This window comes from Anas platyrhynchos, chromosome 19, assembly GCF_047663525.1.
Source record: "Anas platyrhynchos isolate ZD024472 breed Pekin duck chromosome 19, IASCAAS_PekinDuck_T2T, whole genome shotgun sequence".
NCBI lineage: Eukaryota > Metazoa > Chordata > Aves > Anseriformes > Anatidae > Anas > Anas platyrhynchos.
Genome location: NC_092605.1, coordinates 4,653,521 through 4,670,879, shown reverse-complemented (window position 1 = coordinate 4,670,879; position 17,359 = coordinate 4,653,521). Strand labels below are relative to the sequence as shown.

Genomic DNA, 17,359 nt, shown 5'->3' with positions numbered 1-17,359 from the left:
CTAGAAATGAAACTGCAGCAGAAATCTGCTAAATCCAGCATTTTTGTAGCTGTGTACTAGATGTTAAAATTTCTTAGACCTAGTGCAAGGGATTGAAAGTGCCTGATTAAAAAAAAAAACACAACTAATAATACAAAAGCTAGCTGAGCTTTCTGTAGCTCAGTGAAAGAGAGTTGCTCTAAACACGAAGATACCAAGCAAAACACAAGTGATGGCAGAACATTTCACAGAATCACAGAATTTCTAGGTTGGAAGAGACCTCAAGATCATCGAGTCCAACCTCTAACCTAACACTAACAGTCCCCACTAAACCATATCCCTAAGCTCTACATCTAAACGTCTTTTGAAGACTTCCAGGGATGGTGACTCCACCACCTCCCTGGGCAGCCCATTCCAGTGCCTCACAACCCTTTCAGTAAAGAAATTCTTCCTAACATCTAACCTAAAACTCCCCTGGCGTAACTTTAGCCCATTCCCCCTCGTCCTGTCACCAGGCACATGGGAGAACAGGCCAACCCCCACCTCTCTACAGCATATTTGCATATTGTCTGATCTGCTGTCTTATGGAAATTAACCAAACGTTTATCCGGCTGTGTCTGTATATGCTTTGAAACTATTATATTCTACATTTTTGTATTAATACTTTATATTTTAACCATAAAATTTGCTTCAGTGCTGATTTCCTGCAAGTCAAGATGAAGCAATGACCTTATGGAGTGGTCAAAACCTTTCCACTCTTTGCTTCTCAGGGAATGTAGAGAAGTTATTTAAGCAACAGTCTCATCAGGGACAAATATTATCCAAAGTTTAGATTATCTTTATGGCATTCAGAATATTGGTCAAAGAAAGCTTTTATTGTTTAACTGCACTGTGCTATAGCTTACAGGATGACTGGGATGGGGGACAACTAGTGGATGCTATGCTGCAGACAGAGGAGATGGCAGAAAAACCTCATCTTCCTGCCTGAGCAGTATAGTATGAACCAATGTTTGTAAAGCCATGGGTTACCCATTTCCATTCTGGTTTTGTTTTGGAACTCAGGGCACGTGGGATGAGAGGAGAAACAGTTACAGATACAGCTGTTGCCTGCAGTTCACTCCATCACTTCTTTCTATTCAAAGTGAGAGATTACTGGAGAACTTGGGAAAGGAAGGGGAGAAATTGCTGCTCAGTCTACAGACTCAGGCTCCAATACTGACTACCGAAAATGAGTGCAGCGCACTCTTTATCTGCATTTTTATCCTCTGTTGAATTTATGGTTGACACAGAAACATTCACAAGTGTTACAAATTCTCAGTTTTTACCTGAAATTTTACATTTAGTGATCAGTTCTTCAGAAAGTATATTTTACTGTCTGAGAAACAGAGACAAGGTGCTCCAAGATACAGGCACTAACACAATTCAGTAAATTGAACAGACATCATTTGGGAACTTGAGGAATGGCTCCTCTGTTGAAGATGATATTCTATTTAGAGTTCCCAAAGTTCTTGTAATTAAATACTTCCTATGCCTTGTGTTAATTTTATGATTTGTTTATTTCTTTCTAGCTCAACAAAATTCACCAAAAATCCATGAGGGCTGGTGGGCTTATAAGGAGGTGGTCCAGGGAAGCTTTGTTCCAGGTAAGTGCATTTTAATTTTTTTTAATTACTTTATGTTTTTCCCCACTGGAATTAGTATAGTTGGGTTTGGGATGGGGTAGAATTTTTAGGTTTGTTTTTTAATACACTGCAAAGATATGAAGTACACAGGTAATCAACATATCGTCATTAAAGGTAGAAAAGTTTTAGCAATATATCCTCTGAAGACTGTAGCTGTTTTCAGGGAAAGAGAAATTGCTTTGATGACATTCCTGTTTTCTCACAGTGAATGTGCTCTATGTATAGAAAGAGAAAGGGAAGACTGAAAAGCAGGACTGCGCTTATCTGATGTCACTTTTATCACTTTTAGACAATCCCATTTCTACAAATATAAGTGTATATTAGGAAAGCAACAAGCAACATAATTGAAACATGAACCTAGCAAGCAAATTTCCATTGTTTTTTGTTTTCAAAACACGAAACACTGGGGGGAAAAAAGACGAAACCCTAACTTGGCTTCAGTAAGATTTAGTAAATTATTTAGTAAATAATCAGTGGGTAGCTAAAAGGATATAAATGAGCAATGCCAACTGAATTTACCTGATAGAAGTGAAATTCAGGATAGCAATAGCCCAGTATTCTCAATACTGGTAGAGTTCCTCCAAAACATTTGTACCAGGAATCCTAATGATACATGCTCCTTAAATAACCTGTGCTCTGATTAGGCCTTAGCTTGCTCTTTTCTAGCTCTCTCTTAACATTTCAGGATTCAAGCTGCCTAAGTACTAGTTGTTCTTAGACTGACTTCTTTTTATTTTGTTTTTGACCCTCATATGATACGTGATCTTTTGTGCTCCATTTCTGTAAATTATTTTACTCTTCCTTTCAAACAAAATGACTTTTTTGGGCCTTTACTGTTCCATTTGACTAGATGCTTCCACTAGAGGGGGTGTACAGGAAACTTTAGCAATGTTCATTTTCTATTCATTGCTTACTCAGTATGCATTCACTGTATACTCAGAGACATTCACTGATTTTGTTCAATACGTTTTCAATGTGATTGAGACAAACATGTATTAATTTATGTATATTAGGTATGTATTATAAGTTGAAATAGTGCGTCGAGTTCTGTCCTGAATGCACCATAAAAACTTGATCTTTATTTCCTCAATGTACTAGCACTAGTACTTTGCCACGACACAAACTATTCCTAAGAGTCTGTTGATTTAATCTATCATAGATATTTTCACTGTTGTGACAACAGATACAATCTGACAGTCATTAGAAATATCCAAAATGTTGATTATCTCAATACGAATACTAGTGCAAATTAGATGAAATATTTCAATGCAGAAGTTTCTGGCATGGAAATTCATGTGAAAACACATACAAAACTCAACATCTACAAGCCCAGAGCTTAATTACATATTGATGCAATACAAAGCTGCTTTTCAGGTTTACTTGAGAATCATTTGGCCTGTCAGACACTACAGCATGTTCGTGTTTAGTTCCTAATGTTAACAGTGGGGAAGAAAATCTGAAAATCATAGTAACCTTTGAAGAACATGTAAATGCTTGTGGTATTCCAGTCTTAATACCATGTGAAGTTTGGGCTTGGGAACATGCTGAATATCCTTAGAAGAATCAGGAGGGAACAGTCATGACTCAGACATTCAAGACAGAAGACTTTCTAGACTAGTGCGGAGAAAGACATCCTTTCTGAAAGAACCTGGAATTACCCATGCATGTTAAATATTGGACTAACCTAGCATACATAATCAAGAATAATTGGTCCAGAAGGACTATCATGAATAGCTCACTGATGTAGCCATGCAGAAAGTAAGGGTAATCTGGGGGCACCTTCCCTGCAGAATGTCACATGTCTTTCAAATTCAACTCTACAACCTATGAGCTGCAGCAGAAGAAAGAACTCCTACAAATTTTCACAGAACAAACAACTAATTCTTTTCAGCAACTTTGGAATCTTTGACAACCACATTTAAAGCATTTCAATGATTTATTTTTATGGCTATGATCTCAGACAAACACATCACAAAGGATATGTTAGTGCATATTAAGCTCATCCATAATGCTAGCAGCCACACATCAGATCTCACATGAGATGCTAATTAACACCTGAGAGATGATAGCTGATGGGCAGCCTGAGGAGCTATAGCTGAAGGTGCTGACTGGTGCGCACTGAAGCAAGCAGCTATAACCATGTGCAAAGATGTTTCCCTTCTGCAGCTGTTTGTCCTGTCCTTGTGCTGAAAGTTACTGCCCCAAAAGCTATTAGAAAGGAGTATTTGTCCAAGCCTCTGTCATTGCAGCTCAAAATTGGCATCTTTTGTCAATTTAAGCAATGTGATCAACACAAATACAGCTGAGTATACCACAAAGTGCCTATATTAGAATATTCCACTCATAAGTTTTTCAGTTGAATACTGTTTTGGATGCATTTCAGGTCCTAACTAATGCTGTGGATCCTGCACAAATTTGTTTTTGAGCATTTCATAAAATCAAACTATACTTCATTACATTCCCCTCTCTGTATATTCTGGGACACATTTTAGAAACGTTATTTTAAATCCCTTTCCAATCATAATACCTGTAGTGGCACACATTATTTTTCTCAGAATCTTGAATTCTCAGCTTAAATTACATGTTATCAACCAGTGGCTTACAATCACTGATTTGCATCTCACAGCTAGGAGAGGATATAAGCAGAGATGAGCTACAAGGCCCCTCACAGTGTCTTCTTAACCCCCCTTCTTGCACTGCTCAACTGAGAAGAGAGTGATGGTGACTGTCAAGTTTTTAAGTTTTCTCATACTAACTGTGGCTCACGTCTGTCTTAGTGCTAAGCCTTACTTGGCTAAGGGTGCAGAGTTGCTCAGCACAGGAAGGAGGGTGCATCAATGGCTAGCTGGGACTCTGTACATACCAGAGATCTTTTCTATCTCTCACCTGTTCCTAAAAGCAAAGAACTGCTCTTATGATTTAAATCATGCAGGCAAACAAACTAGGAGGTAGTGCTTTAAAATGTTAATTGAATGCAAATTAGGTTCTGAATTAAACTTCAGGGAATGTTCAAGGATGAAGAATGGGTACTCTTCTTTCAGCTTAGTGATTTGCATAATAATCAAATAATCTATATTACATACTTTCACTACACAGACTTTTTTGTATGGAATATCAAAGTAGTTCACGATGGGTTAAAATACTTCTTTTGCTGTATCTTTTGTTTGGCTGAGCTTTGCTGTGACTTTCAATATGTTGTGTATTGCAGTCATGCAAGCATTTTCTGGGTGACAAGAGCAATAATATTTCAAACTGCTCTGTACCATTTCTTGTACTTCAGATACATGCTCATAACCTTTGATACTCTTGTGTCTGACTGTATTGATTCTCTTGATCGTGTTCGTGTTTTTTTGGTAACATCATAATAGTGTGCTGTGGTATGTATAAAATACAAAGGTGGTTAAATCTAATTTGTGGTCATAGACTTCTCTTGCCAAAGCTCCATCCTGTTACCAAATTTGTGGAATATATGTTAATAGAAGGGCATGAGTGTTTCTTGTCCTGGGAAGACACTGTTTTTGTGACCCTTACTGAATCGTAGCAAGCCTGAAATTACTTTACATGGTGATAATGCTAATCTTAGCTATGAGGAAGAAGCCATTTTGCTGAAGCAGATAATTTTCTCCTCCTTCCATATACTAGAAGTTTTAAAACAACTTTCACTCCAGATAAAGATCTAATTCTGCGGTGATTCATTACTGGCTACAGATCACCAAAACAAAGGCTACCCATTTCTCTGAGATGAGAAATCTGTTTTCCATAGTCCCTTTTGTAACTTGTACTGTAAAAGGGAAGAAATTGCTAGAGATTAATGCTGCTCATGCTAGACTGCTGTTGATGGGATTATGCCCTAACATAGACCAGCTGGCAAAGCTACAATGACTCAAAAGGAACACAGGGCCAGCATTTGTGAAGCACTAAGAAATTCCCTCCAAGGAGGAAATGCGTGAATTCGGTAGTGACTTACAAGGAAAAAGAAGCCTGAAATATCCAACAGTTGTGGTCATGAGTGTCAAAACCTGGTATTAAAATTCCTGCTCTATCAATATGCTTTTGCTGTGGCCTGTGCAGGCAGTTCAAGTGTCCTCAGTTTCTCCTGTGTGGTCATTAAGATTTCTTTTTAATTACAAATATATGTACATGTCCAAAACTAACCTTTGACAGGTAGGTCACTGTAAGAACCACAAACCATTTGTCCAAAGCCTGAAACTGAGGTACAAAACTTCACACCCACAGACATTTTAAACACCTCTGTAACTGGAGGATAGCTTAGTGCATGAGCTTTTCAGAGAGTTTATTTCATATGTTGAGGTCAGTAATCACCTAGTTTGTCTGCTTACATAATACAAAACATAAACCTACTGATTGCTACTCCTGCATTGCTCCCTTTTATACTAACTATAACATTTCTTCTTGTCTTATTTTGGGACTTAAGAAGGCTGTAGCATTTTCACCGTCTGGTGCATTTTGCTTGTCAGTGAAAACAGTGATGCTGAGCTACAATAGCATTTTAAACAGTCTTCATGCACTCTCAAAATCATTCAGTCTAGTGCCAACTCTGAAGAATTAACCAGCCATATATAATTATTTATTGGAACAATAATAGCATTCTTTGTTTTAGAAAGCAATATATTGGAATACTTCATTTCTGCAGGGTGATAAAGCATAGATTCTGGAAAGCATTCATTTATTGATTGGAACTTAGGTTAGTATGTACAATATTTCAGCTTTGGTTGTCAGTTAAAGATAGCTTGAAGGAAATATATTTTTTATTAGATATTTTCTTTTCTTTTAAACTTCAATGATTCTGCAAAAATGGACTGTTTACAAATAACGTAACCAGAGAGGAAACTAAGTAGTGTTTTTTGTTTGTTTTATGGGAGTCAAATACAACAAAAAAGTAAAGCCAGTCTCACTTTTGAATTAATGATACCATCTATTATTTTAAAACAGCAAGGAACATGTGAGTTGATTGCTTTTAACTTGGAAGACGAAAGGAAAATTATTGACAGTGGACACTTGATGGCCTCATTTTTAATACCAGATATGGCATCATTTGCTCATCTTCTGACTTGAAACCAAATTACAGCATTGAGTTTCAGATCATTTTTATTACTTTCTCCCATGAGTAAGCAGCACTGTGCTTACTGAGACCATAAGAATCAACCTGAAAATTTGAGTCTTTATCTTAAAGATATAAAGAGGCTGGTTAGAGGGCAAATTAGACCTCAGTGGTTTGATTTATCCCTGAACTTAAATATGAAAATCAATGGAATTTAGCATATTGGGATCTGGTTATGATTCTACATAATAGTATACCTTCACAAAGAAGTATAATACCATGTGATACAACCTGGCCTCCAGGTTTAGTCTACTTTTAGTCTTACTAAAAGAAAGGTTTTTTGGGTACTATGTCTGAATTGAATTCTGAATTTTCCAGATACAGGTTTAGTGCACTAGATTTTTCTGGCAAATCCTCCAATACTTGTGTTATGTAGTGGCTCACATTTTACTGTGAGATGAAACGTCTCTTGGCAAGTCACTGATACCACTAAGAACAATGCCATAGTTCCTTATGGCAGAAGGTGTATTTAAAAACCTCAAGCTGTGTCTCTTAACTTTAGATTACACAAAGCTTTAAGCAAATATAAATACCATGAGTTGTTTTATGTATTTACCTGCTTTTAATACAAATCTGAATCTGCTTGCTTTCATGAATAGATGGAGAAATAATGAGAGATATTTGATTTGGGTGGTGATCTGCAATGTTCCCCTTCAATAACAATCACAGCAGCGGTAGAAAAATCAAAGCTGACATTAATTGTGAAGCTGTAAGTGTGAGAAATGGAATTTGTTTATTCATTTAAGAAATTGCTCCTGAACAAAAGTTTATATTTAACAGCATTTGGGACGTGCAGTAGGGGCACGTTGCTCAGCTTGTCAGCACTTTCATAGCAAGTTCCAGTGAGAACACACAAGGTGCTCATTCATCTGGCTGTAGCCCAGTGGCATTTTGTCTGTCCAGTAACTCTAAGTAATTAAGCAGGATTAAGGGCTTTGTCTTAAAAGCTTTGGTAGTGATCCTTCCCTGGGTTTGTCAACCAAGCTGAATCCTGAATTCTCATCTACCGTGTAAGCAGCACAAAACAAACTTCAAAGGCAAAAACCACTGTGGCTGATATGAACTCCCTGTTTGCTGACATTTCTGTTGGCAGTGGCTAGCCCTTACAAGGGCATGCCAACAAAGATGGTTGCATTAAATAGGAATATGGTCTTTTTTTTTTTTTAAAGCTATATCCAACTTCTGCAGTGGCTTTCCAATCTGCACAGGAAATTTTCTTCTAATTGGTTCCTTATTTCAAGCTAGTTTTGAATTACCTACAAATATCCCGAGATGCTTTCTGAGAGACTGTTTCCTGAATTAACAATTGTGGTCAGCCTCAAACCAGGAAGAAAAACTGCCACTACAGCCTTCTGAATGGTGTTTTGTCCAGAGATGCAAAGGCTGACAGGCAATGAGGGGTTTTTGTAAGATCCCTTTCTGGTAGTAAGGCAAAAGGAAGGAAAGACAAGGATGAAAGGGAATAAAACAAGAGACTGATGAGTTAAGTATGTGTTAGTCACATTTCCTTGTTCAAACTACATTATAAAAACTGCGATAAACTATTTGGCCCAGTCATATCTGATTTCTTCCCTCATCTGTGGCCTGTGGACTTTTAACGTCACAGTGGTGGGTAGTGTAGGCAGGCAGAAGCAAAGAGAACCTTCTGTCTGTAGATGTTCTATGCTTGATAGTAATAAGTAGAATATTTCTTTATCAGAAGAAAGCAACTTCAGCTTTTTATCACTTTCTCTATTAGTTCTGCTTAGCAGTAAAGGAAGACTATACCAAAATATTGAGTCCATGCAGAGGAAGATATACAGGACCTCAAGGCATTACAGAGTTCTTCAGGGCATTCTATTGTGAACTAAGCACAGTAATGATCTCTGAAAATCTCAGATTTTAAATCTTGTTGTACTTGTGGTTGGACCACGGTTCTCTGCTGAAGTGATTTCCAATCCCTTTTCCCATCAACAGCCTAATTACCTTTCTTGGTTGCTTTTTTTTGTTGCTGTTGTTCCGCTCCTAATTTACAGTTAACATCCACAGAATGAAAATTGCATGTAACAGATGTGTCTCGGACTTTGCTTTATTATGCTGACAAGGACCAAATGATTCAAGTTGTCTGCCTGTCTATTTCTAGCCACAGTCAGGTACTGCAAAGGTCAAGCCTTCCCTTTATAACAAATACTGCACTGGATAGCCTGATGTATCTTGCTGTGTTACCAGCTGTCTCGTACTTCTCCTGCTGAATGAACCCGCAGGCTCCTTCTGCTAAGACACAAGCAATATCCCCCCTAATATGGAAGATTTTCAAGGCACTAATCTGCAGATCCTTGTCAATTACTGTATCTCACACTTTACTGTTGGGTCAGATGCCAATTTGGGGAAAAGTAACTCCAGTTACTTTTTGATGAAGTTGAAATGCCTCTTTCCTACTCTTTTGAAATTGTTCTATTTACCTTGCAGTGATACTAGTATGAGTTATAAGAAGAAAGAACAATTAAGATAAAGATCGTCACTGTACAGGACCTTAGACCTATCATCTAAAGTTTGGGGGTTTGCACTGAAACAATAAGGCTGATACTAGGAGTGTTTTCCTTAGGTTCTTTCTAAAAGCAAAGGAAGGAATTCTAAATATAAATACTGGTATATAGAGGAAAAGGTTTACTGTATTCTTGACAAGCTGCTAAATATAAAAGCAGTAGTCCATGACTAAGTCATAACTGAAAGCTTGTAAATCCTTACTTTGTCTGAAGGATTGCTCAGAACAATTTTAAGTGCCAGCCAGCAAAGCTCCGGCACGTTGGTGCCGCTGAGTATATGTATTGTTACATTCAATAAGTTTCTCTTATCTTATGCCATGACAGGCTACTCTTTACACGGTAGTTGTAGTATCAGTAGTTCGTATCACCCTTTGGCAATAGGGGTTTGATGGTATCCATGTCCTAGAGAAGCAGAACTGAAGCACAAAGAAATCAGATAGAAGAATCAGTGGCTATTCAACCTCAGGGACCCAAAAAACTTCTCTAACTTAATAATCCAGTTTTCCTTATAGAGAAAGAAGTCGCTGAGAGTACCAAGAAACTATTTTTCTTTGTTCTTTTGTAATGGCACATAATTGGATTTAATCACAGAAGGGATACAGTGATGCATCTTAAGTTTGCTTAGGTAGTCCTAGAAAACTGTAGGGGGGTGGGGAAATAGAACTGGGAGGGATCATAGTTTAGCATGGAAACAGTTAATGAAATCCTCATCACTTCTCCTGTCATTATCCCACTTACAAAAACATTCTTGTAAAGCACTTTGATGAAGAGAAGTATATTTTAAGAGTTACAGTTTGCAAGTAACAATTAGGAATCCATCTCTTATTTTGGTGAGAATATTTACATCAGCTTATTACACGGTCTTCAGGGAGATTATTCCTGAGTGTTACATGGGTGATGAACCCAGCACCACTGAGGATTTCCTATTAATATAGCATGCCATTTTCAGTTTGTACATCTTATTAGTACAATTTAGTGTCATTGGGGTAGAATTTGCCAAGTCATACAGAGGAAAATAATACTAATTGCATACACACACTTATCTATAACTAAAATAAACTTCTGTGGAATAAGATCACACCATTACACTGCATATGGTCTGTTGTAGCATGCTCTCTTGGTTACTTCTTATCAATGAAAGATTTATTGTTGCTCACAAAACTTCCTTGTCAAATCCAATCCCGTGCCTAAGGGAGAAAGAGGTCAAAAAGAAAAGGAAATGACACTTTCACCTAGAGGGAGATCTGTCATACCATATGCAAGTACTTTCTTTACAGACGGCTATGATTTAAATTGTAAATATGGAATCAGAGGACTGTAATATCATAGTACTTATTCAGTAGCCTGCAAGAGATTTATTTCCAAAAGCAGCGTGTGCATGTATGTATAGGATTACTCTTCAATTATGGGATTGCTATTGACTTGATACTCTAAAACCACTCATTTGTACTCAGTGAAAATTTCCTCCTCATGTAGCACCTCTCTAAAAAGGTCAGTTGTGAATTCACTGAACCGTGCATCCATCGAACAAATTCAGGAGAAAAATCCATGCTCATCATTTGCCGTGTCTGCCTGCCTAAGAGTATGGACAATGATTATTTTGCGAAACCTTACTGCTGTTACTTACACACATTAAAATACAGCTATCATATAACATCATGTCACCATGGTATTTGCGGATCCATGCTATTTGCAGTCACCACAACATTTCATATGTCTTAGAAAGAAATTCACCTTAAAACAGTCACCTACATAATGCATTTCCAGCTACCTGCTGACCCTTTTCAGAGCTGTAAATCGCATTAGAATTAATGACTCTGGCCAAAAAAAGGAAGCTTCCTTAATGTTATTGATTGTTTGTTGTTTTTTTTCAACAAGTGAAAATATTACTTAGAATTGCCACTTTTTGTTTTTTGAATAGAGTGTGGTTTTTTATTAGGGCACTTTTTATTTCATATTTATAAAATGTACAAAAATGCATTAGTGTTTCTAGACCAAGCAGTCACCAACTTTATAGTCAGGACATAAACCCTGAAAATAACAGCATAACATCATAATGGGAAACCTGACAGCTCGTTAACTACAGCTGTGCAAATGGCACTGCTATAATTCACAAGTGCATGTAGACAACATCACAGCCTACAGCCTTCAGGATCTGGTGGAAAGAGAAAAATATTGAAATATGTGGCACAAATAACCAGGTCACACTGGAAGTCATTCACTTGACACCAGAACATATTGCTGATAGATGTTGGCCCCCAAAGGAGAAATTATTTTTTTTTAGGACCATCTTATGACCTCCCTTTAACTTATCTTCTGTATGTCTTTAATAACCAGGAGCTTCAGTTATGGGGATTTATGTGGAAAATGAAGATCTTTATAAAGATAAGTCATTTTACAAATATTAAATGAGTTGTAGGTAACAAAAAAGATAAGCTGAGTTCAAGGTAACAATATGCAGGCTCTGGGAGAACTAACCAACCAGTTGAGATGCCTGTTATCAGGCTAGTCTGCCTAGGGTCACCATGCCGTTGATTAGAAAAGAAAAAAGATGTTCCTGCAGGTCCTTTGGAGAAACCCGTGCCTTTTGGCTGCCTAATGTGAAACAGTACAGCTGCCCCAACAGAGAAGCAACAGTAGCCAACTGGATTGGCACTGTGAATTTGGCATACCTACTTCATGCCCATTAGCAGATTTTGTATTTCAAAGACTCTTTTTAATAGAGTTGATGAAAGTTACATGATTACTTGCAGTTAAGTTTTGGCATTATCTCACAGTATGGCATAGCTTTAGTAGAAAGGAAGAGGAGGAAATGTGCAGGCCAAGCAGCAGCCAATTGCACAGCCGCTATGTTTCAATTCAAAAACCCCAAAGTTGAGAAGCAGTAGCATTTAAACACTGGTACTTCAGTAAAAATCTGGTAAAAAGATGAAAGCTTTCTTCTTTGCTTGCAAGGAAGACTTTATGTTGTATTTATTTCAATAATGTCTCTGGAATCCAGGCATTATTAAAACAAACAAACAAGAAAAAAAAACTATAATAGTTGGAAAGCAAGTCTTTGCCACAGTAGTCTGTACAAAAGCCAGCCACTGCTAGTTTTGAAAATTGTTTTTACTTATGTCTGAAAATAGCTCCCACTGAAACCAGTGGAATTTGCTTGTTGAGTCAAGTGCTCCATCCCTTTGATAAGGACATCAGAAATGAGTTTAAAATTTTAAAAATTTTAAAAATTATCAATATTTACAAGATTATATTCATTTTATGATAGCTATATTTAAGAAAAATCTCCCTCCAACTTCGTTACCTTGAGTGAAATTAACTTGTTTACGCAGCTGTGCAGTATGGTATCCACCTCTTTTTTTCCTAGTGTTTACACTGCAATTGCATTAATAATGTGCATTTTCAGGATATCACATTTTAATACTGTATCCTTTATTTCTTATGGGGAGAGAGGCCAAATGGAAGGAATAAACCTTTGTACTGGGGATCACACTAGTGGTACCGGAGCACTAACCATATAGGGTCAATAGGATGCTCAGATGTAGTTAAGGCTCTATCATGACCCAGCTGCCTTTCTACAGCATGCAGATATGAAGGATGGCTAATTCCCAGCTTTAGTCCCAATTTAGAACAGCGGGATTTAACTGTTCTGTATGACTCACAGGACATAGCATATAACATAGAAGAAAGCATCCCAGATGATGTAGTTAGGCTTTCTGAGCTGTATTTTCAACCAAGACTATGTAGGCCATGGCTGCAGAATACCCATTCACTATTGCATGTTAGGCCATTTCCCAGGAGCGAGTTCTGATTCTGTTTAGCTTTTCCTACCTAGTAGTTAGGCATCTTCAAATGGCTCTCTTCCTACTTTTAAATTAGGCTTTCTTAAAATAAAGAAGAAATAAATGACTGAAGTTTAATGGGATTTGGCTGAAACACTTACGTTGCATGGCCTCACCAGGCTCTATTATCCAGATACTGACATCTTTAGAATTACCTGGTACTTTAATGTGCATTCTAAATTGGTTAACAAGAGTATAAATTAAAGTAATAGAGAAACTAATCTCTCAAGATTTTATTGCTCATTGTAATTTCATGTTTATAAGCATATTGCTTTGAGGCTGGACTTGTGGCTTTTTAATTCTAGAATTTAATGGTAAGAAGATGGTGCTTTACCCCAGAGCCTGGTGAAATCAGTGGAAGTCTTCCACTTGAACAGGCTCTGTCTCAGGCCAGTCACATTATTCTGGCAATTGCTTAGATATAACTTCCCAGTTAAGAATGCCATCCAGTGCAAATTCATTTTTAGATAGACTAAATTTTAAACATTGTATCCCAACTTGTTTTACAGTATTTTTCATAAAATTCCTATGCATAGTTTAAGTAAAATAATAGTTAAGAGGCCAAAAAGATAACAAAAAAATTAAGATACATTTACTGAGATGTGAAATGAGATGCGAATTGTGAGCAGAGACATGACTCTCTTCCTACGCATCTAACTCAATGCAAACACAGTGTTGGAATTGTGGGAAGGACTAAAGGGAAAGTAGTGATTAAAGGGGCAAAATTGCATTGAAATGAAAGAGATAAGGCTTTTTGCTTGTACTACTGATGCTCAGGTTTCTGCCTGCCTTACCATTGTTTCTCCTTTGTGCTGACTCTGTAACTACTCTTCTTAAAGCCTCATTTGAATTATTAGTACATTCAGGCAGGCACCAATACACAGTCAAGCAGGCATATAGAGCTACAAATACTTATTGAAGATAACAGAAATGTTCCCAGGTTGTTACATCAAGTCACGAGTATTTATGGCTATTTGTATCCATTAAACCTAATAAGCACTTAACATTTGCGTGGGTTTTGCATCAAAACTCTACCTAAATCACTACTAGGTTGCAAAGGTAAAGACATGAAGAAGCTCCAGAACATGAATATTAAAATACTGAAAAGTTACTCAGTTTCATAAGCAACACTTCTTGATTTAGAAAGTCCAGATTAAAACACAGGATAATTTTGTCTAACAGTTTTCAGTTTCAGAAGTGGTTTAGCAATCCCAGTGGCTTTTTAAGATTGATGGCCAGATCTAGAAACCCTATTTAAATGCTTTAAAATGCAAACAACTGGACAAGGGAAAGGAGCTAAGTAGGTAAGATGCACAGTCTCTCAAAGGCTCTGGGAATTTAGCATCCAACTTTCTTAGCCAAGAAGATATGATGATCCCAGTAGGCACCTACTGGATCATTCAGTGCCTGAAGACCGTCATAATTCTCACTGCAGAGTTTCAAAGTATCTAAATCATCTTTAAGTGAGAATTTAGTCCCTGGAAGACTGTTCTCTATTCTTGTAGGGGTTGAGTGGTGTGAATAACTGAAGTATACATGTAAGTTAAATCCCTGCCCCTAAAACCCTGCCACATATTAAGTGGAAATACAGAGAAAGTTAAATGACTGCTATGCGGCAGCAAAGGCAGAAGAAATGGGTTCAAGTGAAAGGTATTCTTGTTTCTCAACTCCTTCTGGGAAGATTTCTGGTAAACTGTTCCTAATGCGCCCTTCAGGAAGCTGTTACTGAGATACTGGCATTTAATTTTCAATTTCCTTCTTGACCCTGTTCTGCAACATGAGCTTGCATTGGTTTTCATGCATAATGTACATAAAGACACATTCCAGCAGTTAATACATACTACTGTTGCTGGGCCATATATTTACAGCAAGGATTTTGTGGAGCGTGCTGTTCATAATTGGAGAAAGGGGGATTCTTAGTTGCAGACTCCTAAACACAAAGCTGTTGGAATAATGTTATCTGGCTTTAATAAGGAAATATTTTCAAAACCATTTAACAGATGTATTTTTGCTTGCCGATCACACACCTACAGTCACATTTCCTAAACTGCATTGAACTACAGAATGTTGCCCTCTGTGTTATATTTGCCTTTGCAGAGAAATAGCATGCTCAATCTTGCAACATGACCTGTCTGCAAACACTGTGTTTGAGGGATTGAGGTGTAAAAAGGGTTACTGGGTTGTTCTTTGCGTTCTGGATGATCCTAGCACTTTTATAAATAGAATAGTTGTCAAAAACCCTGCCATTTGCTGTCCCAGTATAGAGACAGTAAATGAAAGTTTTAGTCATACTTTTCTGTACAAAAGGAATAGCATAAGAACTTCTGTCTTTGTGTCCATAAAGGAAAGCTCCACTTCCCTCCAAATAGCCTGTTCTGTGGCTTGATGTATTTGCTTTTATATTCAGAATCCGCTGTCAGAAACAGTGCATTAGGCTGTCTAGCCCAGCGTATATTCTTCTATGATTATAAGGAGTTTTTACTGAATGTGACTTCTAAAATTTCCCCATACTGCAGCATTAAACATGCAGACAAATTTGTATTTTAGCAAAACACTTTCCTTTTACAGCAAAACTGTAAGAAATAGGACTAGATTCAAGTGTCCTTATTCAGAGACTCTTTGAATTTGGTACATTTTGACTCCCTAACTGTCCTCCTTGCTTCCTGACAGCTATTTTCAGCGACCCCAAGATAACACTATACCCATAACTATTTAGAGTTAGGACAATCTCACAACGCCACGTTATTTTATATTCTCTCCTGTCCTGACACATTTTGCATGCAAGTAACTGTTAAACAGGTAGAAAATGTCATACGGTGAATGGACGTAATCCCAAATATATTTACAACTCCTCATTGGCTGCCTGAGATAGTATCCAAATTTATTCATTGACTGGAGTCTACATTCACTATCAAGCTTAACAAAAATGATCAAATTTTAGTCTAACCTTACCATGAGCTCAGCTAGACTTTTTATCCTGAGAACCTCTGTTAGTGCCTGTTGCTTCAGCAGAGACATTAGCTAGTAGCTGGTGGTGCTCACAAACCTGCCCAGTCCAATAAATAAGCAGAAATAGCTGGTTTTTTAGGCATTGCACTAAGAAATGATCAATTTCTGCTTCTTGTATTTTATTCCTCTTAAACAGCCAAAAACTCCAACCAGCCAGTGCCCAGTGCCCAGTGCCAGCCAAGGAGATGATCACGATATTAAATTTCACTAAACTCTTAACAAGAGTTTAAGTTGTTCTATTCATGCTGATAATTAGGTGTGTTTTTCAAGTCCCATCTCAGAATTACTCTACTACGTGGCTCTGCAGTTGGCGTGCATATAGACACGCACGTGTGCATGTATATTGATGCATATATGTATATAATTCAAACATTTCTAACATTTATCACTGAGGTGCTTGACATACACAACATTTATCTGTAGCATTCCTTATATAAGATATGCAGCTGTGTAACAATAGCAGAAAACACATCTATGATAGGAATTAATCCAGTAGTTGAACAGCAGGTGTAAATTATACTATAAAATGAGGTTTAGTTCTGTGGAATTTTATGTGGAGATGAATAAATTGCTCCTTGAATGCTAAGTGGCATCTTTGCATGAAGATGAACAAATAAATTATCATGGTTTTATTTCTTTTAAGAATTGTAACAACTATTGAGATGCAAAACTTTTCCCATCTCTGTCCTGTCAAGAATCAGTCGCCATATCTATGCAATTTTTTGTTGTAATTGTTTTACATTTTCAGGGAATATTTTCCTGAAATGATTTGGGCTTTTAAAATTTTGTTTTCTATAAATAAGCCACAGGAAATCAGGATGATATGATAATGTGATGAGTATTTAATTCTACATTAATGTCAGCCAAGCAATAGCTGGCAAAAGCTTATTGTCTTATTTGCAGATGCAAAAAGATAGGTCCATATTGGAAATTTCTGATGCCTGTTCAGAGCTTTTAGTCTACCTGTTTTTAATTATTTCCCAATAATTCTTACTCCAGATTTGTTTTTTTTTCCTCCAGTTTCATTGCTCTCAGGTACCAGACTGTGTGATGCACAACCACAGTTGCCTTTATGTACCTTCAAAATGCTCCTACTATTTTAGAATAGCTTGTACACTGCCATTTGTAAACAATTTAGAGCACTGAATCCAAAACAATGTTTTCAGCAATAGTTGTAATTCAGGATTTGGACTGATTTTA

General features: G+C 37.2%; 1 protein-coding gene and 1 long non-coding RNA gene across 5 annotated transcripts in view; one reads left to right on the top strand and one right to left on the bottom strand.

Annotated features, from left to right (window-relative positions):
• Positions 1–17,359, bottom strand: part of LOC106015885 (uncharacterized) — a 332,132-nt gene that overhangs the window by 133,726 nt on the left and 181,047 nt on the right. The window lies entirely within an intron of this gene.
• The window catches only part of CA10 (carbonic anhydrase 10), a 200,606-nt gene that overhangs the window by 36,312 nt on the left and 146,935 nt on the right, over positions 1–17,359 (top strand). For all 4 annotated transcript variants that reach the window (XM_038165425.2, XM_038165424.2, XM_038165423.2 and 1 more), the window contains one exon: positions 1,548–1,622. In XM_038165425.2, coding sequence (XP_038021353.1) covers positions 1,548–1,622 — 75 coding nt within the window. The remainder of the gene's footprint in view (positions 1–1,547; positions 1,623–17,359) is intronic.